Consider the following 27,745-nt stretch of genomic DNA (forward strand, 5'->3'; position numbering starts at 1 on the left):
TAACAGTATACGGGTAGTCACTGCTCTACCTGGCGTTGTACTCTAACAGTATAGAGGTCACTGCTCTACCTGGCGTTGTACTCTAACAGTATAGGGGTAGTCACTGCTCTACCTGGCGTTGTACTCTAACAGTATACAGGTCACTGCTCTACCTGGCGTTGTACTCTAACAGTATACGGGTAGTCACTGCTCTACCTGGCGTTGTACTCTAACAGTATACAGGTCACTGCTCTACCTGGCGTTGTACTCTAACAGTATACGGGTAGTCACTGCTCTACCTGGCGTTGTACTCTAACAGTATAGAGGTCACTGCTCTACCTGGCGTTGTACTCTAACAGTATAGGGGTAGTCACTGCTCTACCTGGCGTTGTACTCTAACAGTATACATGTCACTGCTCTACCTGGTGTTGTACTATAACAGTATACAGGTGGTCACTGCTCTACCTGGCGTTGTACTCTAACAGTATACAGGTCACTGCTCTACCTGGCGTTGTACTCTAACAGTATACAGGTCACTGCTCTACCTGGCGTTGTACTCTAACAGTATACAGGTGGTCACTGCTCTACCTGGCGTTGTACTCTAACAGTATACAGGTCACTGATCTACCTGGCGTTGTACTCTAACAGTATAAAGGTAGTCACTGCTCTACCTGGCGTACTCAAATGAATAGGATATGTCATTCAAATTACATTTTGTTTCATGACTTTGACTATTGAACAAGTTAACAAATTTTAAGCCACATTTTTTACTCAATGTTATGCTTTTTGAGTGTTGAACAATTAACTTTTTTAGTTTTAGTAGTTTTAGAGTTCAGTAGATTGTATTTCACTCCATAGAACTATTCTACATTGATTGGGAGTGCTGTTGTGTTTCCTAAGCCATTGTAGTGGAAGTTTGTGGTGCCAAAATCGTTGTCAAGGTACTGAAATGTTGTTTTTCTTTGCTTCCTTCAAGCCTCAGAGAGTTCAACAGACGAGTCTGATCAGGATGGTGGGCGTGAGGACGACGATGACCATCCAGGTTCAGGGGGTCGCGGCAGTCTCAAAAAGGGGGGTCCCCTAAAACCCCTTCACGCCTTAGACCGCTGGGAGGGTACCGCCTCTACCGATGTCCCCAAACCACCATTGGTCACAGGGAAGAGCCAACAACCAATCAGCGTCGAGACCCCGGAGGCTGGGAAGCGGCGTAGCCAACTAGAGTTTGAGGCTGAGAGGGAGGGGCCAGGTAACTCCGCCTGCAGGAAGAGGAAATCAGAAGGAGTGGCAGGGGAGCAACAGACCTCTAAAGGACCCCTATCCAAAACCAAGCTCCCAACCAGGAGCACAAGGAGTGCAGACTGGCTGCCGGGAGGCTCCAACAGGAGGGCCCAGGAGAGAGCAGGAGGTCTAGGGGAAGACAGAGGAGGAGCAGGAGGTTCCTCTAGCAGCAGCTCAGATGACGGAGGTGCACCTCCCAATGAGCCCCACCAGGCCGATGGAGACCGACCCAGCTCCCGTCCCAAACCTTCCCCCTCTAAGAAGTACAACGGCATGAAGGACAAGGCAGCCAAGAGTGGCACCGGTGGTGGAGGCGGCGCCCGCCCTGCGGGATTCTGGGAGATCCCTGAGAAGAGGGCTAAGATGGCATCCAGCAGCGTGGAGGAGAGGGAGAGAGAGAGAGCGAGACCGGCGGGTGGCAGTCGTACCAAGGGCCAGAAGGATGTGTGGTCCAGTATTCAGGCCCAGTGGCCCAAGAAGACCCTGAAGGAGCTGTTCTCTGACTCCGACACAGAGGCTGCTAACTCCCCTCCTCCGCCTGGACCGGCCCAGTCCTCATCATCATGCCACGAGGAGAGGGAGAGCAGGGGGGATGGGGACGAGGCAGGAGGAGGAGGCCCGGAGAGGGAGAGCAGGGGGGAGCAGGACGTGGAGGGAGACGAGGCAGGAGGAGGAGGCCCGGAGAGGGAGATTAGGGGGGAGCGGGGCGGGGAGGGAGACGAGGCAGGAGGAGGCCCGGAGACGGAGGACCATGACCTCTCAGAGGAGAACCAGGGGCAGGAGAAGAGGACGAGTGAGCAGGAGTTCCCCTCCAGTGGATCTAATTCAGTTCTCAACACCCCTCCCACCACCCCAGAGTCCCCATCCATGGGACATAGCAGTAGTGGGGCCATGGCGCAAGGGGCTGGAACTGGCTCTAACCGGACTCAGCCCTCCTGTCCTCCCCTGTCTGTGACCCCTGCTCTGGGTACAACGCCCTCCTCTGACCCCTTGGCTCCGGGGCACCCCAACACCCTGGCAGAGGAAGGTGGTTGTGGTCGCAGTGAGACAGACAGCAGTACAGTGGAGGTGGAAAGTCTAGGAGGGGAGCTGCAGGACCAGGACTTACCGCCAGGTAAGTGTTGACAAGCCAAATGGTTGCTGGCATCAGTGTCCTAGATACCGTCACCAGCCGTTGTGCCCTTGAGCAAGACACTTAACCTGCTCACAGGGCACTACACTAGTAGCTGCCCAGTGCTCCAGCCTTTCCCACATGCATGTGTATTTGTGTGTACAGTGCCTGCAGAACGTATTCATACCCCTTGATTTTATTTTATTTCATTCATGCTTTCAGTCGACGAGATGCATTTAGACTGCTTAAAAACACAGAGGATACTACATTCAATTAAACAAGCTCTAACCGGCCTACCGACTGGCGCAGCGTCGCAGTGCTAGAGGCGTCACTACAGACCCGGGTTCTATCCCGGAATCGTTGTTGTATCACAACCGGCCGTGATCGGGAGTCCCATAGGGTGGCGCACAATTGGCCTAGCGTCGTCCGGGTTAGGGGAGGGTTTGGCCCAGCATCGTCCGGGTTAGGGGAGGGTTTGGCCGGGGGGGCTTTACTTGGCTCATCGCGCTCTGGCGACTCCTTGTGGCGGGCCGGGCGCCTGCAGGCTGACTTCGTCATCAGTTGAACAGTGTTTCCTCTGACACGTTGGTGCGGCTGGGTTAAGCTGGCGGGTGTTAAAAGCTTGGTTTGCCGGGTCATGTTTCGGGGGACTCATGACTCGCTCTTCACCTCCCGAGGCCGTTGGGGAGTTGCAGCGATGAGACAAGATCCCGAGGCCGTTGGGGAGAAAAATGGGGTAAAATACAAAAAATTAACAAGTCCGATGGCAGTGGCTATGGTTGGATCTTTCTGTATATTTGTTCTTATATTGATGCTGGACAGTTGGCTCTCTTTGCAGAGGACTCTGCCAGTACTGTCTCCTCTTCTCTGTGGTAGTAGATCATGTAGAGGGTCCAGTACTGTCCGTGACTGTCTCTGTTTTGTGTTATTATCTTGCTTGGCCTTTTCTGTTCGCTTTCCAGTGCAGCTTCCTGCTTCTTTGTGCAGCCCACCAGCAACACACTTTTGTCCTGACTTTACTTTCCTTAATCTGATGACAGTTGATTAGATAAATAACAAACTATGTTTAATTGTTACCCAATTAAATGAATCATGTAACAATTAACTCATTAGGATTTGGGGCACCACGAGAGCAGTTATTTAGAGTTACCATCTCCCCAATTAAACTCTAAAGGTCTTGACCTTTCACATCCATAAACATCATATCATGTCGTAACCTTGCATCGGCAAAAACCTGAGCCTTAATTATGATTCAGTACTACACAAATTGGTTTACTTATTTATTTACTAGCTAACTAAATGGTAACACAGAATAATTATACACAATACATGAGTACATGAGAAATACATAATACATGAGAAGTAGGTCCCTAGTGGACTGACAACAATATGGCTGCTTGTTACGAAAGACATGGCGAGACAGAGGGACAGAGACACTTAACGTTGCTACATTTAGAAAATACTCTCACTTATACTTTACACACAAACTGCCGCCCGGTTGAAGTAAAAAAAACCTTAGTTTCTCTCGGTGGACCGGGTCTTCTTAGTAAATGTGTTGGGCCTTTTCGCTGCACGCTTGTAAGGTTTGATTGTCCAAAAGGGGACCCCACCCATCTTCTACTGTTGTTCTCCTCTGCTGTCGTCCGGTATCCGGTAACTTGTCATGTAGTCCTGAACAGAACTACAGAGTTTATTCTCCTTTCATTCGCTCTGGAGGATGCTTCTTTGAAGATAGGCTAGCCAGCCGTGTCGATGGTTCCCCAGTGGGGTGATGAGAGTAATAGAATACGATGGTTTGAGCAGAATGGTCCCACTTAAATTTGCTTTTCTAGATACTTTACTTAGGATCAGCCTTACCAGTGATTGTCCGTGAGGTGACTTTATCGTCTCTACCTCGCATTGAGATTCACAGTTCAAATCACTTTAAACGTGAGCTGTACTTCTCTCTGGTGTAATATGTTCATTCTTAAACCATCATTTTATACAATTGGCTCAAAAGGGTGGTTCCGACAGGCTGACACACTCTCTGACCTCACTCAAGGGGGCGGTGACTACTTACTTGTACAAAGTTATAGAAATAATTTCCTCTTATAGTTTCTAAAATCATATTCCTCTCTTAACCAAAACACTTTCATCATTTTTCATATAGCATGCACAACGTAAAGGATGTAGTGTTACAGTATTTCCTCTGTAACATTGTTGATGGCATCACAAAATAACAAACAAACCGACATCAGTGTTCTTTTAGGTCGCCTCTGACCATTCCCCACGTTCTATGTTAGAAATATTGTTCCAGCATTCGCTTTACAGCGTGTTAAGAGTTTCGGCGGGGAAAATCTTTCAAACAAAGGCAAATTCCTCTGGTGAATTTGGAGAGGGAGAGAGCTGAACGTTCTTGTCCTTGATTTACAACTGCCATTATCCCGGCATGGTCGGATGAGAGTGGTATAGACGTCATCAGTGGGAAGGCTGTTTCTTGCCATCACAGTTAGGAAGTGGAGATGCCTTGAACTATTTTTCAATGCCTGGTTAATGGATGGCCCCCACTGAGTTAGTTGTCCAAGTGGAAGCCAAGGTATTTTGTGCATGTTTTAACTGGAACAGCCTGACCACCCAGTATTAGTGGAGCTGATTCCAACTGGAACAGCCTGACCACCCAGTATTAGTGGAGCTGGTTCCAACGGGAACAGCCTGACCACCCAGTATTAGTGGAGCTGATTCCAACTGGAACAGCCTGACCACCCAGTATTAGTGGAGCTGGTTCCAACTGGAACAGCCTGACCACCCAGTATTAGTGGAGCTGATTCCAACTGGAACAGCCTGACCACCCAGTATTAGTGGAGCTGATTCCAACTGGAACAGCCTGACCACCCAGTATTAGAACAACCTGACCAACCAGTATTAGTGGAGCTGGTTCCAACGGGAACAGCCTGACCACCCAGTATTAGTGGAGCTGATTCCAACTGGAACAGCCTGACCACCCAGTATTAGTGGAGCTGGTTCCAACGGGAACAGCCTGACCACCCAATATTAGTGGAGCTGGTTCCAACTGGAACAGCCTGACCACCCAGTATTAGTGGAGCTGGTTCCAACTGGAACAGCATGACCACCCAGTATTAGTGGAGTTGGTTCCAACTGGAACAGCCTGACCCCCCAGTATTAGTGGAGCTGGTTCCAACGGGAACAGCCTGACCACCCAGTATTAGTGGAGCTGATTCAAACTGGAACAGCCTGACCACCCAGTATTAGTGGAGCTGATTCCAACTGGAACAGCCTGACCACCCAGTATTAGTGGAGCTGGTTCCAACTGGAACAGCCTGACCACCCAGTATTAGTGGAGCTGATTCCAACTGGAACAGCCTGACCACCCAGTATTAGTGGAGCTGATTCCAACTGGAACAGCCTGACCACCCAGTATTAGAACAACCTGACCAACCAGTATTAGTGGAGCTGGTTCCAACTGGAACAGCCTGACCACCCAGTATTAGTGGAGCTGATTCCAACTGGAACAGCCTGACCACCCAGTATTAGTGGAGCTGGTTCCAACGGGAACAGCCTGACCACCCAATATTAGTGGAGCTGGTTCCAACTGGAACAGCCTGACCACCCAGTATTAGTGGAGCTGGTTCCAACTGGAACAGCCTGACCACCCAGTATTAGTGGAGCTGGTTCCAACTGGAACAGCCTGACCACCCAGTATTAGTGGAGCTGATTCCAACTGGAACAGCCTGACCACCCAGTATTAGTGGAGCTGGTTCCAACGGGAACAGCCTGACCACCCAGTATTAGTGGAGCTGGTTCCAACGGGAACAGCCTGACCACCCAGTATTAGTGGAGCTGGTTCCAACTGGAACAGCCTGACCACCCAGTATTAGTGGAGCTGGTTCCAACTAGAACAGCCTGACCACCCAGTATTAGTGGAGCTGGTTCCAACTGGAACAGCCTGACCACCCAGTATTAGTGGAGCTGGTTCCAACTGGAACAGCCTGACCACCCAGTATTCCACACCGTCAATCTGTATCTTCTTCCAGAGGATTTTCATAGACCAAGCTCTTTGTTGATGATGTCCCTCCAATCTTCTGGATTCTTCTTTCGGAGTTCTTGAATTTTATTTGTCTAGAAGTAATCTTTGCCCATCAGATTCATTTTTTTCTCAATTTCTCAGTCCCCCCCCCCCATCTGTCAAATATGTTTTGCCTTTTCTTTGGTGGCCGCTTTTAGTTGTTCCTTCAGCAATGGCTGATTTTAAAATGTGTGTGGGCATACTTACGTCAAGGACCGTTTGTATGTTGATGTTGAAGATATCCAACTTTTCATCCAATTTTCTCTGCATGGTAGACAGCTGACCAGCCTGTGATCGTCAGACACCAGGCTAGGGCCTCCGTTCTCTCTTGAGACACCGTCGCCCTGCTCTGGATTCCATTTCCTTCCGCTTTGCTCGGTTCACTGGTGGTCACCTGATCCCAGCAGGGCCAATACAGTAGGGGAGCTGTAGTAGGTGTTGAGGTCTGTTCTGATCAGAGGTCTGTTCTGATCAGATCCCTCATGGAGTCTCCATGTAGTAGGTGCTGAGGTCTGTTCTGATCAGATCCCTCATGGAGTCTCCATGTAGTAGGTGTTGAGGTCTGTTCTGATCAGATCCCTCATGGAGTCTCCATGTAGTAGGTGTTGAGGTCTGTTCTGATCAGATCCCTCATGGAGTCTCCATGTAGTAGGTGTTGAGGTCTGTTCTGATCAGATCCCTCATGGAGTCTCCATGTACAGTCGTGGCCAAAAGTTTTGAGAATGATACAAATATTAATTTCCACAAAGTTTGCTGCTTCAGTGTCTTTAGATATTTTTGTCAGATGTTACTATGGAATACTGAAGTATAATTACAAGCATTTCATAAGTGTCAAAGGCTTTTATTGACAATTACATGAAGTTGATGCAAAGAGTCAATATTTGCAGTGTTGATCCTTCTTTTTCAAGACCTCTGCAATCCGCTCTGGCATGCTGTCAATTAACTTCTGGGCCACATCCTGACTGATGGCAGCCCATTCTTGCATAATCAATGCTTGGAGGTTGTCAGAATTTGTTGGGTTTTGTTTGTCCACCCGCCTCTTGAGGATTGACCACAAGTTCTCAATGGGATTAAGGTCTGGGGAGTTTCCTGGCCATGGACCCAAAATATCAATGTTTTGTTCCCCGAGCAACTTAGTTATCACTTTGCCTTATGGCAAGGTGCTCCATCATGCTGGAAAAGGTATTGTTCGTCACCAAACTGTTCCTGGATGGTTGGGAGAAGTTGCTCCTGGAGGATGTGTTGGTACCATTCTTTATTCATGGCTGTGTTCTTAGGCAAAATTGTGAGTAAGCCCACTCCCTTGGCTGAGAAGCAACCCCACACATGAATGGTCTCAGGATGCTTTACTGTTGGCATGACACAGGACGGATGGTAGCGCTCACCTTGTCTTCTCCGGACAAGCTTTTTTCCGGATGCCCCAAACAATCTGAAAGGGGATTCATCAGAGAAAATGACTTTACCCCAGTCCTCAGCAGTCCAATCCCTGTACCTTTTGCAGAATATCAGTCTCTCCCTGATGTTTTTCCTGGAGTAAAGTGGCTTCGTTGCTGGCCTTCTTGACACCAGGCCATCCTCCAAAAGTCTTCGCCTCACTGTGCATTGAGATGCACTCACACCTGCCTGCTGCCATTCCTGAGCGAACTCTGTACTGGTGGTGCCCCGATCCCACAGCTGAATCAACTTTAGGAGACGGTCCTTGCGCTTGCTGGACTTTCTTGGCCGCCCTGAAGCCTTCTTTCACAACAATCGAACCGCTCTCCTTGAAGTTCTTGATGATCCGATAAATGGTTGATTTAGGTGCAATCTTACTGCAGCAATATCCTTGCCTGTGAAGCCCTTTTTGTGCAAAGCAATGATGATGGCACGTGTTTCCCTTTAGGTAACCATGATTGATAGAGGTTGAACAATGATTCCAAGCACCACCCTCCTTTTGAAGCTTCCAGTCTGTTATTCAAACTCAATCAGCATGACGGAGTGATCTCCAGCCTTGTCACACCTGTGTTGACGAGAGAATCACTGACATGATGTCAGCTGGTCCTTTTGTGGCAGGGCTGAAATGCAGTGGAAATGTTTTTGGGGGATTCAGTTCATTTGCATGGCAAAGAGGGACTTTGCAATTAATTGCAATTCATCTGATTTGCATATACATTCTGGAGTATATGCAAACGCAACACCCTGCTACAACTAAACTCTCCGTGAAGTGAAAGAGGTATGGACTGTAGGCGTGAGTAAGGATGACAACAGACAGAATGTGGTACCGTTTACAAGGACTTTATTCCTTTACACGGTAATATGGGGAAAAGGGGCTTTGACGGAACCAAAGCAAAGAAAGTAAATCTCAAAGCCCCCCCTCTCCTATCTTACCTGCCTACCCACTACTTACCTAATTTAGCACCACCTGGTGCCCTAACCAAAATACAGGGGGTGGTCCGCCCAGGTCTTACCTATTGTGCCTAGACAATGAATATACTACGGGTATATGTATGCCCGCGGGCCTCTTGCCTAAGCACTCCCTAGGTGCCTCCCCCTTTCCCCCTGGGAACAAATGAAACAGGATATTAAACAATTTCACAAACAAACTAAGAAACAAAGGACATCAAATAAGCTCTACCTGAGCAACAAACTCACAGAACATACCACTTCCCAGCAATGAACTCCCAGCAAAATCAACCTCTATCACATTCAATCGCTCTGCAATGACTGCTCTGCAATGACTGCTCTGCAATGACTTCCCTGTAATGACTTCCCAGCAATGAACCCCCAGCAAATCAACCCCCAGCAAAATCTCCCTCCTGAACAGAACACTGGCTTTATATATAGCTTCAGAAGGAATAGGTAATTGGAGACAGCTGCGTCTTGACGAGGGGGCGGGGTCAGCTCTCCAATTAGCCCTGGAGTCGACCAATCAGCTGCTTGAGGGATTTCAGGAAGCCATTTCCTGAAATAAACACATGCAAATACACAAACTACAACACATAATCTGGGGAACGTAACAGTTAGGAATGAGGCCTGTATCTCTGTAGTGACTGGGTATATTGATACACCATACAAAGTGTCATTAATAACTTTACCATGCTCAAAGGGATATTCAATATCTGCTTTTATTTTTTTTTACCCATCTACCAATAGGTGTCCTTCTTTGCGAGGCATTGGAAAACCTTCCTGGTCTTTGTGGTTGAATCTGTGTTTGAAATTCACTGCTCGACTGAGGGACATTACAGATAATTGTATTTGTGGAGTACAGAGATGAGGTAGTCATTCGTAAATCATGTTAACCACTATTATTGCCCACAGAGTGAGTTTTTATGTGACTTATTATGTGACTTGTTAAGCAAATTTGTACTCCTGAACTTATTTAGGCTTGTCATAACAAAGGGGTTGAATACTAATTGACACAAGACATTTCAGCTTTTTATTTTGTATGAATTTGTAAAACATAATTTCACTTTTAAAATCATGGGGTATTGTGTGAAGTCCGGTGACCAAAAACATCTAAATTGAATCAATTTTAAATGAAGGATGTAACACAACAATAAAGTGAAGGGCTGTGAATACCTTCTGAATGCACTGTAACTCACTGTGTGGTGAATACCTTCTGAATGCACTGTAACTCACTGTGTGGTGAATACCTTCTGAATGCACTGTAACTCACTGTGTGGTGAATACCTTCTGAATGCACTGTAACTCACTGTGTGGTGAATACCTTCTGAATGCACTGTAACTCACTGTGTGGTGAATACCTTCTGAATGCACTGTAACTCACTGTGTGGTGAATACCTTCTGAATGCACTGTAACTCACTGTGTGGTGAATACCTTCAGAATGCACTGTAACTCACTGTGTGGTGAATACCTTCTGAATGCACTGTAACTCACTGTGTGTTGAATACCTTCTGAATGCACTGTAACTCACTGTGTGGTGAATACCTTCTGAATGCACTGTAACTCACTGTGTGGTGAATACCTTCTGAATGCACTGTAACTCACTGTGTGGTGAATACCTTCTGAATGCACTGTAACTCACTGTGTGGTGAATACCTTCTGAATGCACTGTAACTCACTGTGTGGTGAATACCTTCTGAATGCGCTGTAACTCACTGTGTGGTGAATACCTTCTGAATGCGCTGTAACTCACTGTGTGGTGAATACCTTCTGAATGCACTGTAACTCACTGTGTGGTGAATACCTTCTGAACGCTTTGTAACTCACTGGGTGGTGAATACCTTCTGAATGCGCTGTAACTCACTGTGTGGTGAATACCTTCTGAATGCACTGTAACTCACTGTGTGGTGAATACCTTCAGAATGCACTGTAACTCACTGTGTGGTGAATACCTTCTGAATGCACTGTAACTCACTGTGTGTTGAATACCTTCTGAATGCACTGTAACTCACTGTGTGGTGAATACCTTCTGAATGCACTGTAACTCACTGTGTGGTGAATACCTTCTGAATGCACTGTAACTCACTGTGTGGTGAATACCTTCTGAATGCACTGTAACTCACTGTGTGGTGAATACCTTCTGAATGCACTGTAACTCACTGTGTGGTGAATACCTTCTGAATGCGCTGTAACTCACTGTGTGGTGAATACCTTCTGAATGCGCTGTAACTCACTGTGTGGTGAATACCTTCTGAATGCACTGTAACTCACTGTGTGGTGAATACCTTCTGAACGCTTTGTAACTCACTGGGTGGTGAATACCTTCTGAATGCGCTGTAACTCACTGTGTGGTGAATACCTTCTGAATGCACTGTAACTCACTGTGTGGTGAATACCTTCTGAATGCACTGTAACTCACTGTGTGGTGAATACCTTCTGAATGCACTGTAACTCACTGTGTGGTGAATACCTTCTGAATGCACTGTAACTCACTGTGTGGTGAATACCTTCTGAATGCACTGTAACTCACTGTGTGGTGAATACCTTCTGAATGCACTGTAACTCACTGTGTGGTGAATACCTTCTGAATGCACTGTAACTCACTGTGTGTTGAATACCTTCTGAATGCACTGTAACTCACTGTGTGGTGAATACCTTCTGAATGCACTGTAACTCACTGTGTGGTGAATACCTTCTGAATGCACTGTAACTCACTGTGTGGTGAATACCTTCTGAATGCACTGTAACTCACTGTGTGGTGAATACCTTCTGAATGCACTGTAACTCACTGTGTGGTGAATACCTTCTGAATGCACTGTAACTCACTGTGTGGTGAATACCTTCTGAATGCGCTGTAACTCACTGTGTGGTGAATACCTTCTGAATGCACTGTAACTCACTGTGTGGTGAATACCTTCTGAACGCTTTGTAACTCACTGGGTGGTGAATACCTTCTGAATTCGCTGTAACTCACTGTGTGGTGAATACCTTCTGAATGCACTGTAACTCACTGTGTGGTGAATACCTTCTGAATGCACTGTAACTCACTGTGTGGTGAATACCTTCTGAATGCACTGTAACTCACTGTGTGGTGAATACCTTCTGAATGCACTGTAACTCACTGTGTGGTGAATACCTTCTGAATGCACTGTAACTCACTGTGTGGTGAATACCTTCTGAATGCACTGTAACTCACTGTGTGGTGAATACCTTCTGAATGCACTGTAACTCACTGTGTGGTGAATACCTTCTGAATGCACTGTGTGTGTGTGTGTGTGTGTGTGTGTGTGTGTGTTTTGGATGGGTTCAATACAACACAACTTTATTGTCCATTGGGTTAGAACGGCCTTTCCCAACACCCCCAGACACACACACGTTGAGAGGAACAGGGTCAGCAGCGGTGGAAAGCAATTGTGAGCGGTTTTGGTCAGAAGACCGATTTCTGTCTCGTATGCATCAATGAAGTTGTTCTTTTCCAGACCAGGAGCAGGGAGAGCCCCACCACCATGGGGGGGCAGGATCCCCCTCTTCGCAGAGTAAAGTCTCCCTCCTAGACGGTCCAGGTAGCCTGTCCTCCTCTCACAGCCACTCCAACTCTACCTGCAGTCTGGAGCTCAGTAGTAGCAGTCGGCACGACAACACTGAACACAAAGCCAAAGGTACGGAACCTCAGCTAACACTGAACACAAAGCCAAAGGTAAGGAACCTCAGCTAACACTGAACACAAAGCCAAAGGTAAGGAACCTCAGCTAACACTGAACACAAAGCCAAAGGTAAGGAACCTCAGCTAACACTGAACACAAAGCCAAAGGTACGGAACCTCAGCTAACACTGAACACAAAGCCAAAGGTAAGGAACCTCAGCTAACACTGAACACAAAGCCAAAGGTACGGAACCTCAGCTAACACTGAACACAAAGCCAAAGGTAAGGAACCTCAGCTAACACTGAACACAAAGCCAAAGGTAAGGAACCTCAGCTAACACTGAACACAAAGCCAAAGGTAAGGAACCTCAGCTAACACTGAACACAAAGCCAAAGGTACGGAACCTCAGCTAACACTGAACACAAAGCCAAAGGTAAGGAACCTAATCTAACACTGAACACAAAGCCAAAGGTAAGGAACCTAATCTAACACTGAACACAAAGCCAAAGGTAAGGAACCTAATCTAACACTGAACACAAAGCCAAAGGTAAGGAACCTCAGCTAACACTGAACACAAAGCCAAAGGTACGGAACCTCAGCTAACACTGAACACAAAGCCAAAGGTAAGGAACCTAATCTAACACTGAACACAAAGCCAAAGGTACGGAACCTAATCTAACACTGAACACAAAGCCAAAGGTAAGGAACCTAATCTAACACTGAACACAAAGCCAAAGGTAAGGAACCTAATCTAACACTGAACACAAAACCAAAGGTAAGGAACCTCAGCTAACACTGAACACAAAGCCAAAGGTAAGGAACCTAATCTAACACTGAACACAAAGCCAAAGGTAAGGAACCTAATCTAACACTGAACACAAAGCCAAAGGTAAGGAACCTCAGCTAACACTGAACACAAAGCCAAAGGTACGGAACCTCAGCTAACACTGAACACAAAGCCAAAGGTACGGAACCTCAGCTAACACTGAACACAAAGCCAAAGGTAAGGAACCTCAGCTAACACTGAACACAAAGCCAAAGGTAAGGAACCTCAGCTAACACTGAACACAAAGCCAAAGGTAAGGAACCTAATCTAACACTGAACACAAAGCCAAAGGTAAGGAACCTCAGCTAACACTGAACACAAAGCCAAAGGTAAGGAACCTCAGCTAACACTGAACACAAAGCCAAAGGTAAGGAACCTCAGCTAACACTGAACACAAAGCCAAAGGTAAGGAACCTAATCTAACACTGAACACAAAGCCAAAGGTAAGGAACCTAATCTAACACTGAACACAAAGCCAAAGGTACGGAACCTCAGCTAACACTGAACACAAAGCCAAAGGTAAGGAACCTCAGCTAACACTGAACACAAAGCCAAAGGTAAGGAACCTCAGCTAACACTGAACACAAAGCCAAAGGTAAGGAACCTCAGCTAACACTGAACACAAAGCCAAAGGTAAGGAACCTAATCTAACACTGAACACAAAGCCAAAGGTACGGAACCTAATCTAACACTGAACACAAAGCCAAAGGTAAGGAACCTAATCTAACACTGAACACAAAGCCAAAGGTACGGAACCTAATCTAACACTGAACACAAAGCCAAAGGTAAGGAACCTCAGCTAACACTGAACACAAAGCCAAAGGTAAGGAACCTCAGCTAACACTGAACACAAAGCCAAAGGTACGGAACCTCAGCTAACACTGAACACAAAGCCAAAGGTAAGGAACCTAATCTAACACTGAACACAAAGCCAAAGGTAAGTACGGAAATGCTTGACAGATACAATTGGCAAAATAAATACAGTTTGTTCCTGTTACAATATTTTAAAGCTTTCTGTTAGCCTTGTATGGTACTAATATAGGTAAAGACTTCTGTCCAATAGCCTACATTAGACAATTTACATTGTAGATGTGCTCAAAAATGCCTGTTCATATGATGGTTGTATGTAATTTTGAACCAAAGCAGGGCGATTCAAATGGGTACATAGGTGATACCTTTACAGAGGACTTCTTCTCCATCTAGTTTTATTTCAACAGATTACAGAAAGTTACTGAAGTGCTTGGTGATTCAGATACACATCGGGCACCGTCTGTTGGTGATTCAGATACACATCGGGCACCGTCTGTTGGTGATTCAGATACACATCGGGCACCGTCTCTCTGCCTCAGTCTCCCACTTTGGGAATAAAGTATTTATTTGAAGGGACTGAGTCCACATACTCTCCTGTTCTTCTCTCTTCTCTCTACTCTCTCTGACAAAACTAGCATCATGTTCTCACAGTCCTCCTGTCTTCTCCTTCCAGTGTCTGCCAGCCACAAGCGTCAGAAGGAACAGCAGGCAGGTGGAGCAGCAAAGAAACCCAAGCCAAACAGAAAGAGCTCAGTGCCTCCCAAGAAGAACAATAACAGAAAAACTGGTACGGAAGAGAGTGACAGTACCCACTAGTTTACTGAAGCCTACGCTAGGGCTGGTGAATCTGAGGCCTACACTAGGGGCTGGTGAATCTGAGGTCTACGCTAGGGCTGGTGAATCTGAGACCTACGCTAGGGCTGGTGAATCTGAGGCTTACACTAGGGGCTGGTGATTCTGAGGTCTACGCAAGGGCTGGTGAATCTGAGACCTACGCTAGGGCTGGTGAATCTGAGGCTTACACTAGGGGCTGGTGATTCTGAGGTCTACGCAAGGGCTGGTGAATCTGAGGCTTACACTAGGGCTGGTGAATCTGAGGGTTACAGTAGGGCTGGTGAATCTGAGGCTTACACTAGGGCTGGTGAATCTGAGGCTTACACTAGGGCTGGTGAATCTGAGGGTTACAGTAGGGCTGGTGAATCTGAGGTTTACACTAGGGCTGGTGAATCTGAGGCTTACACTAGGGCTGGTGAATCTGAGGGTTGCAGTAGGGCTGGTGAATCTGAGGCTTACAGTAGGGCTGGTGAATCTGAGGCCTACGCTAGGGCTGGTGAATCTGAGGCCTACGCTAGGGCTGGTGAATCTGAGGTCTACGCTAGGGCTGGTAAATCTGAGGCCTACGCTAGGGCTGGTGAATCTGAGGCTTACACTAGGGCTGGTGAATCTGAGGCCTACGCTAGGGCTGGTGAATCTGAGGTCTACGCTAGGGCTGGTGAATCTGAGGCCTACACTAGGGCTGGTGAATCTGAGGCCTACACTAGGGCTGGTGAATCTGAGGCCTACACTAGGGCTGGTGAATCTGAGGCCTACACTAGGGCTGGTGAATCTGAGGTCTACGCTAGGGCTGGTGAATCTGAGGCCTACGCTAGGGCTGGTGAATCTGAGGCCTACGCTAGGGCTGGTGAATCTGAGGCCTACGCTAGGGCTGGTGAATCTGAGGCTTATACTAGGGCTGGTGAATCTGAGGTCTACGCTAGGGCTGGTGAATCTGAGGCTTACACTAGGGCTGGTGAATCTGAGGGTTACAGTAGGGCTGGTGAATCTGAGGCTTACACTAGGGCTGGTGAATCTGAGGCTTACACTAGGACTGGTGAATCTGAGGGTTACAGTAGGGCTGGTGAATCTGAGGCTTACATTAGGGCTGGTGAATCTGAGGCTTACACTAGGGCTGGTGAATCTGAGGGTTACAGTAGGGCTGGTGAATCTGAGGCTTACAGTAGTGCTGGTGAATCTGAGGCCTACGCTAGGGCTGGTGAATCTGAGGTCTACGCTAGGGCTGGTAAATCTGAGGCCTACGCTAGGGCTGGTGAATCTGAGGCTTACACTAGGGCTGGTGAATCTGAGGCCTACGCTAGGGCTGGTGAATCTGAGGTCTACGCTAGGGCTGGTGAATCTGAGGCCTACACTAGGGCTGGTGAATCTGAGGCCTACACTAGGGCTGGTGAATCTGAGGCCTACACTAGGGCTGGTGAATCTGAGGCCTACACTAGGGCTGGTGAATCTGAGGTCTACGCCAGGGCTGGTGAATCTGAGGCCTACACTAGGGCTGGTGAATCTGAGGCCTACACTAGGGCTGGTGAATCTGAGGCCTACACTAGGGCTGGTGAATCTGAGGCCTACGCTAGGGCTGGTGAATCTGAGGCCTACACTAGGGCTGGTGAATCTGAGGCCTACCCTAGGGCTGGTGAATCTGAGGCCTACGCTAGGGCTGGTGAATCTGAGGCTTACACTAGAGCTGGTGAATCTGAGGCCTACACTAGGGCTGGTGAATCTGAGGCCTACGCTAGGGCTGGTGAATCTGAGGCCTACGCTAGGGCTGGTGAATCTGAGGCCTACACTAGGGCTGGTGAATCTGAGGTCTACGCCAGGGCTGGTGAATCTGAAGCCTACGCTAGGGCTGGTGAATCTGAGGCCTATGCTAGGGCTGGTGAATCTGAGGCATACGCTAGGGCTGGTGAATCTGAGGCCTACGCTAGGGCTGGTGAATCTGAGGCCTACACTAGGGCTGGTGAATCTGAGGCCTACACTAGGGCTGGTGAATCTGAGGCCTACGCTAGGGCTGGTGAATCTGAGGCCTACGCTAGGGCTGGTGAATCTGAGGTCTACACTAGGGCTGGTGAATCTGATGCCTACGCTAGGGCTGGTGAATCTGAGGCCTACACTAGGGCTGGTGGATCTGAGGCCTATGCTAGGGCTGGTGAATTTGGCCAGTATGTATTATGCATTTTAGAGTAGGAGTTGAATAAGATTATATTGATAGGGGGGGGGGGGGGGGGCTGATCCTAGATCAGCACTCTGAGATGCATGATACACATGACCCCGACTGGCTTCCTACCTCTCCTATTGCTCTCTCCTTCTGGCATCTGAAATGATCAGAACCACAGGAAGATCAGCTGTAGAACTAGTTGTTCTTGTATAGAAGCTGTAGAACCAGTTGTTCTTTTATAGAAGCTGTAGAACCAGTTGTTCTTTTATAGAAGCTGTAGAACCAGTTGTTCTTTAATAGAAGCTGTAGAACCAGTTGTTCTTTTATAGAAGCTGTAGAACCAGTTGTTCTTTTATAGAAGCTGTAGAATCCGTTGTTCTTTTATAAAAGCTGTAGAACCAGTTGTTCTTTTATAGAAGTTGTAGAACCAGTTGTTCTTTTATAGAAGCTGTAGAACCAGTTGTTCTTTTATAGAAGCTGTAGAACCAGTTGTTCTTTTATAGAAGCTGTAGAACCAGTTGTTCTTTTATAGAAGCTGTAGAACCAGTTGTTCTTTTATAGAAGCTGTAGAACCAGTTGTTCTTTTATAGAAGCTGTAGAACCAGTTGTTATTTTATAGAAGTACGTCTTCTGTTCGTTCTAACAACTCTCCAAGCACAAACATCTACTTGTATGAGTTGTTGAAATGACAATTACACTTGTAGCTAATTAATATCTTCCTTCTGTTCGGTGTCCTCATCCTCCCCCCTACAGCCCACAGCAGTGACAGTGAAGACCAGTCATTGGGCGAGAGCACAGCCAGGTCTTCAGTCTCCAAGACCCATGGTGCAGCAGACATGAAGGGGTCCATCTCGCCCAAGTGTCCCGGCCTGGGACAGGGACGTACCACTCCATCCAGCCAGAAGTACCACAAGCAGCATGGTGACCCTGACCACCATCACCATCTTCACAATCGGGAACATCACCGGGAGCGTGAGCACCATCACCCTCGCCACAGAGAGCACCATAGAGAGCACCATAAAGAGCACCCTCGCCACAGAGAGCACCATAGAGAGCACCCTCGCCACAGAGAGCACCATAGAGAGCACCACAAAGAGCACCCTCGCCACAGAGAGCACCATAGAGAGCACCATAAAGAGCACCCTCGCCACAGAGAGCACCATATTGAGCACCCTCACCACAGAGAGCACCATATTGAGCACCCTCACCATAGAGAGCACCACAGAGAGCACCATAGAGAGCACCCTCACCATAGAGAGCACCATAGAGAGCACCTTCCCCATAGAGAGCACCCTCACCACAGAGAGCACCATAGAGAGCACCCTCACCATAGAGAGCACCACAGAGAGCACCTTCACCATAGAGAGCACCCTCACCATAGAGAGCACCCTTACCATAGAGAGTACCATAAAGAGCACCCTCACCATAGAGAGCACCCTCACCATAGAGAGCACCATAGAGAGCACCTTCACCATAGAGAGCACCCTTACCATAGAGAGTACCATAAAGAGCACCCTCACCATAGAGAGCACCCCAACCATAGAGATCACTCTTACCATAGAGAGCACCATATAGTTTCAACTGAAATTGTTCACCATGAACTGTGCGATCTCGCTAGCTAGCTAACAATTGTTTAATTCCTTGCTAGCTCATTTAGCTGTGTTGGTGTTTACAATGTCATTTTGGCTAGCTAGCTAAATTGTACAGGCTGCATTTTGTCTATATCCATGCTGTTACAATAACCAAATGGGTGGATAAGCAAATAATTTGTGAAACCACGATGTAATGCAGCACAACAACATGGGGTGAGTTTAGAATTCTCAAACATGACAGAATCCGTTTCAATTTGATTGGCTGTTGCGTGCAATTTCAGTCGCGTTTTGAGTCGCTTCATGTAAAAGCAAAGTTGCTTGTGATGTCACTTGCAAACTGCAACTAAAATTGCATGACAGTTGCTTCGTGTAACTCCAGTGTGTCTGGATAGTTTGGTTCGATACCAACGACAGCCTCACCAACCCCTCCAGATATACGCTAGCTACAGGAATTCTCATGTACCATCCCATTTATGTCCCGCTGTACAAGTAGACTTGCTTACTAGATGTAAATCCCTGTGTGACCTCACAGAGAGAGAGAATTGACATGCGGCACACTGTGTTGTTTAGCATTGTAGTCAGAATCACCCCACTGAGTCATGTCGTTTAAATGTAGTTTCTCTCCATCCCACTGAGTCATGTCGTTTAAATGTAGTTTCTCTCCACCCCACTGAGTCATGTCGTTTAAATGTAGTTTCTCTCCATCCCACTGAGTCCTCTCCTTTAAATGTTGGTCCTCTCCATCCCACTGAGTCCTCTCCTTTAAATGTAGTTTATCTCCATCCCACTGAGTCCTCTCCTTTAAATGTTGTTCCTCTCCATCCCACTGAGTCCTCTCCTTTAAATGTTGTTCCTCTCCATCCCACTGAGTCCTCTCCTTTAAATGTTGTTTCTCTCCATCCCACTGAGTCCTCTCCTTTAAATGTAGTTTCTCTCCATCCCACTGAGTCCTCTCCTTTAAATGTAGTTTATCTCCATCCCACTGAGTCCTCTCCTTTAAATGTTGTTTCTCTCCATCCCACTGAGTCCTCTCCTTTAAATGTTGTTTCTCTCCATCCCACTGAGTCCTCTCCTTTAAATGTAGTTTCTCTCCATCCCACTGAGTCCTCTCCTTTAAATGTAGTTTATCTCCATCCCACTGAGTCCTCTCCTTTAAATGTTGTTTCTCTCCATCCCACTGAGTCCTCTCCTTTAAATGTAGTTTCTCTCCATCCCACTGAGTCCTCTCCTTTAAATGTTGTTTCTCTCCATCCCACTGAGTCCTCTCCTTTAAATGTTGTTCCTCTCCATCCCACTGAGTCCTCTCCTTTAAATGTTGTTTCTCTCCATCCCACTGAGTCCTCTCCTTTAAATGTAGTTTCTCTCCATCCCACTGAGTCCTCTCCTTTAAATGTAGTTTATCTCCATCCCACTGAGTCCTCTCCTTTAAATGTTGTTTCTCTCCATCCCACTGAGTCCTCTCCTTTAAATGTTGTTTCTCTCCATCCCACTGAGTCCTCTCCTTTAAATGTAGTTTCTCTCCATCCCACTGAGTCCTCTCCTTTAAATGTTGGCCCTCTCCATCCCACTGAGTCATGTTGTTTAAATGTTGTTCCTCTCCATCCCACTGAGTCCTCTCCTTTAAATGTAGTTTCTCTCCATCCCACTGAGTCCTCTCCTTTAAATGTAGTTTCTCTCCATCCCACTGAGTCCTGACTTTTAAATGTTGTTTCTCAAGCAAGAATTTAGCCAGGTCTTTCTGGAAGTGGTCTGATTGAGGAGGGGAAGACTAGCTGTTATTGGCAGAAAGATTTGGGAACTCTGGGTGTATTAACACATTTATTGCATGGTGATGTCACCAGGCAGGCCAAAACACCATCCCACCAAAATTTCTTTTCAAACCGCACTTACACTTATTATCGGCATTTTCATAATGTCACCGTATTTTTCCAACCTCATAGTGTGGAAATATATATAAAACACAGGCAAATCTCATTTTGGACTGCGCTGGGCCTTTAAAACATGTTGTTGTCACTCTAACTCACGCTGAAACCGGTCTTCATATCTCTTCTTCTCTCCTCACCTAGCGGACCTGGACAAGATGTCTAGTCTGGAGAGGATCTCCTTCCTCCAGGAGAAGCTGCAGGACATCAGGAACCACTACCTGTCCCTCAAGTCTGAGGTAGCCTCCATCGACCGACGACGCAAACGCATCAAGAAGAAGGAGAGAGAGAGTGAGTCAAAAATAAAATGTACCATGTACCGTAACTCCGGACTGAGAACCACGACAAACCTTTTTGAGTTTATCCCTGTATGTCTTGTGGCTGTAGATGTACAGTGCCTCCTGAAAGTATTCATACCCCTTGACTTAATTCCACATTTTACAGCCTGAATTAGAAACGCATTTAAAAAATGATAATCTCACCCATCATGACATCACAATACCCCGTCATGACATCACAATACCCCGTCATGACATCACAATACCCCGTCATGACATCACAATACCCCGTCATGACAAAGTGAAAACAGGTTTTTATTGAAAATTAAATACAGAAATCTAATTTGCCTAAGTATTCAGACCCCTTTGCTATTATAATCCTTGAGCATTTCACCAATGGGTGAGTGGTGAGACGGAAGCCACTCCTAAGAAAAAAGGGCACATGACCGAACGCCTGGAGTTTGTACGTGAAAGACTGAGATCATAAGGGAAAGAGTTAACTATTTGCCCTGAATGCAAAGCACTATGTCTGGAGAAAGCCAGGCACAGCTCGTCACCCGTCTAACATTACCGTAAAGCATGGTGGTGGCGACATCATGCTATGGGGATGCTTTTCGGCGGCAGGGACTGGGAGACTGGTAAGGATCGAGGGAACAATGAAAGGAGACAAATAAAGGCTAATCTTTGATGAGAACCTTCTTCAAAGTGAAAATGACCTTAGACTGGGGGCGAAGATTTACATTCCATCAGGACAATGACCCCAATCATACAGTCATAGCAACGCTGGAATGGCTTCAGAACAAGATTAAAGTCCTTGAATGGCCCAGCAGAAGCCCAGACTTGAATCCCATTGAAAATCCTTGGAAAAACTTGAAGATTGCTGTTCATCGCAGCACCTCATCTGACTTAACAAAGCAAAAATGTATTAAAACATGTTTTCACATTGTCATTATGGGCTATTGTGTGTTGATTGGTGAATTTCTTTTAAATCCATTTTGAATTCAGGCTGTAACACAACAAACTGTGGAATCAGTCAAGGGGTATGAATACTTTCTGAAGGCACGGTGTCTCGTGGCTGTAGATTAATCAATCAATCAATCAAATGTATTTATAAAGCCCGTCTTACATCAGCTGATGTCACAAAGTGCTGTACAAAAACCCCAAACAGCAAGCAATGCAGGTGTAGAAGAACGGTGGCTAGTAAAAACTGTGGCTGTCTGCATCATCTGACCACCATGTTGTTTCTGCTCCATCTGACCACCATGTTGTTTCTGCTCCATCTGACCACCATGTTGTTTCTGCATCATCTGACCACCATGTTGTTTTTGCTCCATCTGACCACCATGTTGTTTCTGCTCCATCTGACCACCATGTTGTTTCTGCTCCATCTGACCACCATGTTGTTTTTGCATCATCTGACCACCATGTTGTTTTTGCATCATCTGACCACCATGTTGTTTTTGCATCATCTGACCACCATGTTGTTTCTGCTCCATCTGAATACCATGTTGTTTCTGCTCCATCTGACCACCATGTTGTTTTTGCTCCATCTGACCACCATGTTGTTTCTGCTCCATCTGACCACCATGTTGTTTCTGCTCCATCTGACCACCATGTTGTGTCTGCTCCATCTGACCACCATGTTGTTTCTGCTCCATCTGACCACCATGTTGTTTCTGCTCCATCTGACCACCATGTTGTTTCTGCATCATCTGACCACCATGTTGTTTCTGACCACCATGTTGTTTCTTCTCTCCAGGTATGGTGGCAGCGTCTTCCTCCTCTTCCTCGTCCCCGTCCTCCAGCTCTCTAACAGCAGCAGTGATGTTGACGCTAGCCGACACTCCTGTGTCGTCCTCTTCCTCCTCTCAGAACTCTGTGGTGTCTGTAGAGTGTAGGTGACAGGACAACCCCTCTCCCCTCCCAACCTTCTGAGGCCCAGGACACAGCACTGAGCACTTAACCAGCACCTCCCTGGTCCCCATCCCAAAATACCCCCAACACCCATCAAGGCCCCATCCCTACCACTAACGCCTCCACTCTAAAGCCTCAGTACATCCCCACCTCAAACCGGAGAGCACCCAGGCATCAATGCCCCCACTTAAACCTCCACTCTTATCCATGCCTCTCCACCCCAGAGCCCCTTTCCAACAGTTTGGCCTCATCACCCCTACTCCCAACTCCCTCCCAGCAGGACAGACAACACAATCTCTATACTGGAACAACCATAGGGATACAGCAACACAGACAACCAGACCAACAAGACAAAACAAACACTATTTTCTATCCACAGCTGTTTCCTTGGCAAGCTAATTGCACTTAAGTGCACTTTTATGAAGATTTTGAGGGGGAAGAATACAACGACCAACCAAAAAAAAAAGTACAAAAGTATGTTTTTCTTTCAGTTGATTGATAAACATTTCTTAGAGTTGTTTTCTTCAAGCAATAGTGATTCTTTCCATCTCGGGGTAGTTTAGATTGGGTTGACGACGGTGTGTACTGTGTCATCAAGGTCCTTGTCCTATGTAGCCCTGTGTATACACAAGGCTCAAAGTCACATGATGATGTACATACTAAAACGTACGCTTGTAGTGCGTGTACTGTTGGAACACATGCATTTCTCTCCCTGTGTCCGTCTTCACTTCTTAAAGCTACCACGCCTTCGAATGGTACTCTTATCTTGACCCGAGACCGTGGTCTGTAAGCGCTGTGTGGAGGAGAGAGAGGCTTCGTATGTCAGTCTACTGTAGAGATCCAGAGAAGTGAAGCCATGAAGCTGATGAACATGAGACTACTGTTAGGGCCTTGTTATTGTGTCTAACCCTAAGACACCTCTTCAGAGGGAACATTCCCCCTCCTGTCCGACTCTCTTAGTCCTGATGGTTCTTAGAAATTAAAAACGGTCCGTCTTTCAGAGGACTGCATGAGTGACAGACTGCTCCGGCCAGGCCTGTGACTGTGTACATGACAGATATTGATCGTTTCTAGCAAGATATTCACGTGATTATATTGATATTCCTAATGATTGTAGAGGTGGAGAGGACTAATCTATTTCTGTCAGCCAGGATCTAATGTATATAGGAATGAGTCCCAAAATGGAACCCTTTTTACCTATATCGTGCACTACTTTCAATGGGCTCTGGTGTAAAGTAGTGCACAATATAGGGAATAGGGTTCCATTTGGAACACAAGCCCCTTTGTCTGCTCCTTAATAAGGTACCCCGTTAATATGGCAGTATATACATACATGTGTAATGATGGAGATGTCTGGCAGGTTGAAGGAAACCTAATGGACAACGTTGTATCTTGTCGGTTTATCTTTTCAACTCATGCTTCTTGGATTTCTAATCAGTGTTTTTATCACGCCGTTCAGATGATTTACATTAGACGCTCCAGATGGAGGAGAAAGCACCCTCTGAATTCAATGACAAACTGCCAAGGGGAACTACACAGCATTCTGCATTTCAAAAAATATGCTGAACTAAAAATAGAAAAGCAACATTCAACAATTTCAAACATTTTGACCGAGTTACAGTTCATTTAAAGGAAATCAGTCAATTGAAATTAATTAATTAGGCCCTAATCTATGTATTTCACATGACTGGGAATACAGATATGCATCTGTTGGTCACAGATACCTTAAAAGAAAAAGGTAGGGGTGTGGATCAGAAAACCAGTCAGTATCTGGTGTGACCAGATCCTCATGCAGCGAGACACATCTCCTTCTCAAAGAGTTGATCAGGCTGGTGATTGTGGCCTGTGGAATGTTGTCCCACTCCTCTTCAATGGCTGTGTGAAACTGCTGGATATTGGTGGGAACTGGAACACGTTGATCCAGAGCATCCCAAACATGCTCAATGGGTGACATGTCTGGTGAGTACGCAGGCCATGGAAGAACTGGGACATTTTCAGCTTCCAGGAATTGTGTACAGATCCTTGCGACATGGGGACGTGCATAAACATGAGGTGATGGCGGCGGATGAATGGCACGACAATGGGCCTTAGGATCTCGTCACGGTATCTCTGTTCATTCAAATTGCCATCGATAAAATGCAATTGTGTTCGTTGTCCGTAGCTTATGCCTGTCCATACCATAACCCCACCGCCACCATGGGGCACTCTGTTCACAAATTTGACATCAGCAAACGGCTCGCCCACACGACGCCATACACGTGGTCTGCGGTTGTGAGGCCGGTTGGACATACTGCCACATTCTCTAAAACGACGTTGGAGGCGGCTTATGGTAGAGAAATTAACATTAAATTATCTGGCAACAGCTCTGATGGACATTCCTGCAGTCAGCATGCCAATTGCACGCTCCCTCAAAACTTGAGGAATCTGTGGCATTGTGTTGTGTGACAAAACTGCACATTTTAGAGTGGCCTTTTATTGTCCTCAGCACAAGGTGCACCTGTGTAATGATCATGCTGTTTAATCTCCTTGAAATGCCACACTTGTCAGGTGGATGGATTATCTTGGCAAAGGAGAAATGCTCACTAACAGGGATGTAAACATTTGAGAGAAATACAAATTTCTGGGATCTTTTATTTCAGCTGAAATATGGGACCAACACTCTACATGTTGCATTTATATTTTTGTTCAGTGTATATAGTAATATATATAATGTATAATTCCCAGGTTTGTAATTGATTATCCCAAGAGAAATATACTAAAACAGTAGGTGTTCTACCAGTATGTTTCCAACTCCTCATCAGTCCTGTGTTCTTCTATAACCTGTAGGGGTGAGATTTGATGAGTCTATACAGATTCAGCATTCTTATCAAATCTTTACCCCTACAGATTATAGTAGTTTGACCAGATTATAGTAGTCTGTTCAGATTAAAGTAGTCTGTTCAGATTATAGTAGTCTGTACAGATTAAAGTAGTCTGTACAGATTATAGTAGTCTGTACAGATTATAGTAGTTTGTACAGATTATAGTAGTCTGACCAGATTATAGTAGTCTGTTCAGATTATAGTAGTCTGTACAGATTAAAGTAGTCTGTACAGATTATAGTAGTCTGTACAGATTATAGTAGTCTGTACAGATTAAAGTAGTCTGTACAGATTATAGTAGTCTGCACAGATTAAAGTAGTCTGTACAGATTATAGTAGTCTGTACAGATTATAGTAGTCTGTACAGATTATAGTAGTCTGTTCAGATTATAGTAGTCTGTACAGATTATAGTAGTCTGCACAGATTATAGTAGTTTGTTCAGATTATAGTAGTCTGTACAGATTATAGTAGTCTGTACAGATTATAGTAGTCTGTACAGATTATAGTAGTCTGTACAGATTATAGTAGTTTGTTATGCTTCAGAAGACATTTAGAAATCTAAGAAGAATGTGTCCCAGATGTGTAATTGATTGTTCCAAGATTATTATATAGAAAATATAAAGTGAAATACATTGACAGTAAAGTTATAAAGGTCATCGATAGTGTTTCCAAATCCTCACCAGTTCTCCTTTTAATTAACTCTTCACCCCCCCTACCACCAACAAATAATCATGTTGTTAACCCCCCCCACCCCTACCACCAACAAATAATCATGTTGTTAACCCCCCCCCTACCACCAACAAATAATCATGTTGTTAACCCACCCCTACCACCAACAAATAATCATGTTGTTAACCCCCCCCCCCCCACCACCAACAAATAATCATGTTGTTTTACCCAACTCTTAACCCCCCGTCACCCATACCAACAGATAATCATGTTTTGGTTCTGTTCTCTATAATCTGACCAGGATAATGGTGAAAACAATATTGTAGCTGTGTATTTATGACAACAAAGTGCTGTATGTGTATACAGCCATTATTTCAGACTCCAGTGTTTCCTCCCTTTGGTTGCATCTGCCCTATTCCATTTATAGTGCACTACCTATGGGATTCCCTATTGGCCCTGGTCAAAAGTAGTGTACTACCTATGGGCCCTGGTCAAAAGTAGTGTACTACCTATGGGCCCTGGTCAAAAGTAGTGTACTACCTATGGGCCCTGGTCAAAAGTAGTGTACTACCTATGGGCCCTGGTCAAAAGTAGTGCACTACCTATGGGATTCCCTATTGGCCCTGGTCGAGAAGTGGTGCACTACCTATGGGATTCCCTATTGGTCCTGGTCAAAAGTAGTGCACTACCTATGGGCCCTGGTCTAAAGTAGTGCACTATAAAGGGGAAAGGTTTCCATTTGGGATGCGTAGTTTGTATAGATCCCTACTGTATGATATTATGTCTGTTTGTTTGGCACTTGTATGTAATTGTCTGCCTTTGTTATACATTTGTATATTGAGAAGAAGAGTGATTTGAGTCAAGCTATTTAATATCTTCCACTGTTCATAATGATAACGTGTACTTTTCTGTACAGGCAGTCGTACTGTTTCAACATGTAGTTTCATTAGTGTACATAGTGAGGAGGGTCGACGCATGTATGTTGTTTTCCCCGTTCATTTCTCATTCTGGTCCTCACTGGGGGGACAAGGGCTTGCGTCCCAAATGGATCCCTATGGGCCCTGGTCAAAAGTAGTGCACTATATAGGGAATAGGGTGCCATTTGGGTACAAGGTTTATTTGGTTTTTCATTTGTTTTTTTGTTTACTTTTTTGTTCTGAGGTTTTCAGAATTTCTTTTTTTTTTCCTAGACTGGTTATTTGCTTTGTTCTCTGTCTTGGCTTGTTAATTAGTTTTTTTGTTGTTGTGTGTGTTGTTTTTACGTTAGCTTGTGCTTGTATCAGAAGCATACCCTATGAGCACAAGATGTTGAAAATGCATTATTTTAGGTTGATGTCTTTTCAACCCGATTTTGCTCACTGGGTTTAGCGGTTTTGAAAAGACAGTTATGGTATTTTCCAACTTGTACAGTTTCACAGACCTCTATGG

General features: G+C 45.9%; 1 protein-coding gene across 6 annotated transcripts in view; it reads left to right on the forward strand.

Annotated features, from left to right (window-relative positions):
* Positions 1-24,367, forward strand: part of LOC139367858 (AT-rich interaction domain 4B) — a 167,817-nt gene extending 143,450 nt beyond the window's left edge. For 5 of the 6 annotated variants that reach the window (XM_071106192.1, XM_071106194.1, XM_071106195.1 and 2 more), the window contains 6 exons: positions 956-2,371; positions 12,294-12,473; positions 14,768-14,881; positions 17,834-18,052; positions 20,739-20,885; positions 22,632-24,367. In XM_071106192.1, coding sequence (XP_070962293.1) covers positions 956-2,371; positions 12,294-12,473; positions 14,768-14,881; positions 17,834-18,052; positions 20,739-20,885; positions 22,632-22,774 — 2,219 coding nt within the window. In that variant the 3' untranslated portion in view covers positions 22,775-24,367. The remainder of the gene's footprint in view (positions 1-955; positions 2,372-12,293; positions 12,474-14,767; positions 14,882-17,833; positions 18,053-20,738; positions 20,886-22,631) is intronic. The other variant, XM_071106193.1, reaches the window with a different exon arrangement.
* Positions 24,368-27,745: the final 3,378 nt, after the last annotated feature.

The sequence above is a fragment of the Oncorhynchus clarkii genome, chromosome 16 (genome assembly GCF_045791955.1).
Source record: "Oncorhynchus clarkii lewisi isolate Uvic-CL-2024 chromosome 16, UVic_Ocla_1.0, whole genome shotgun sequence".
Taxonomy (NCBI): domain Eukaryota; kingdom Metazoa; phylum Chordata; class Actinopteri; order Salmoniformes; family Salmonidae; genus Oncorhynchus; species Oncorhynchus clarkii.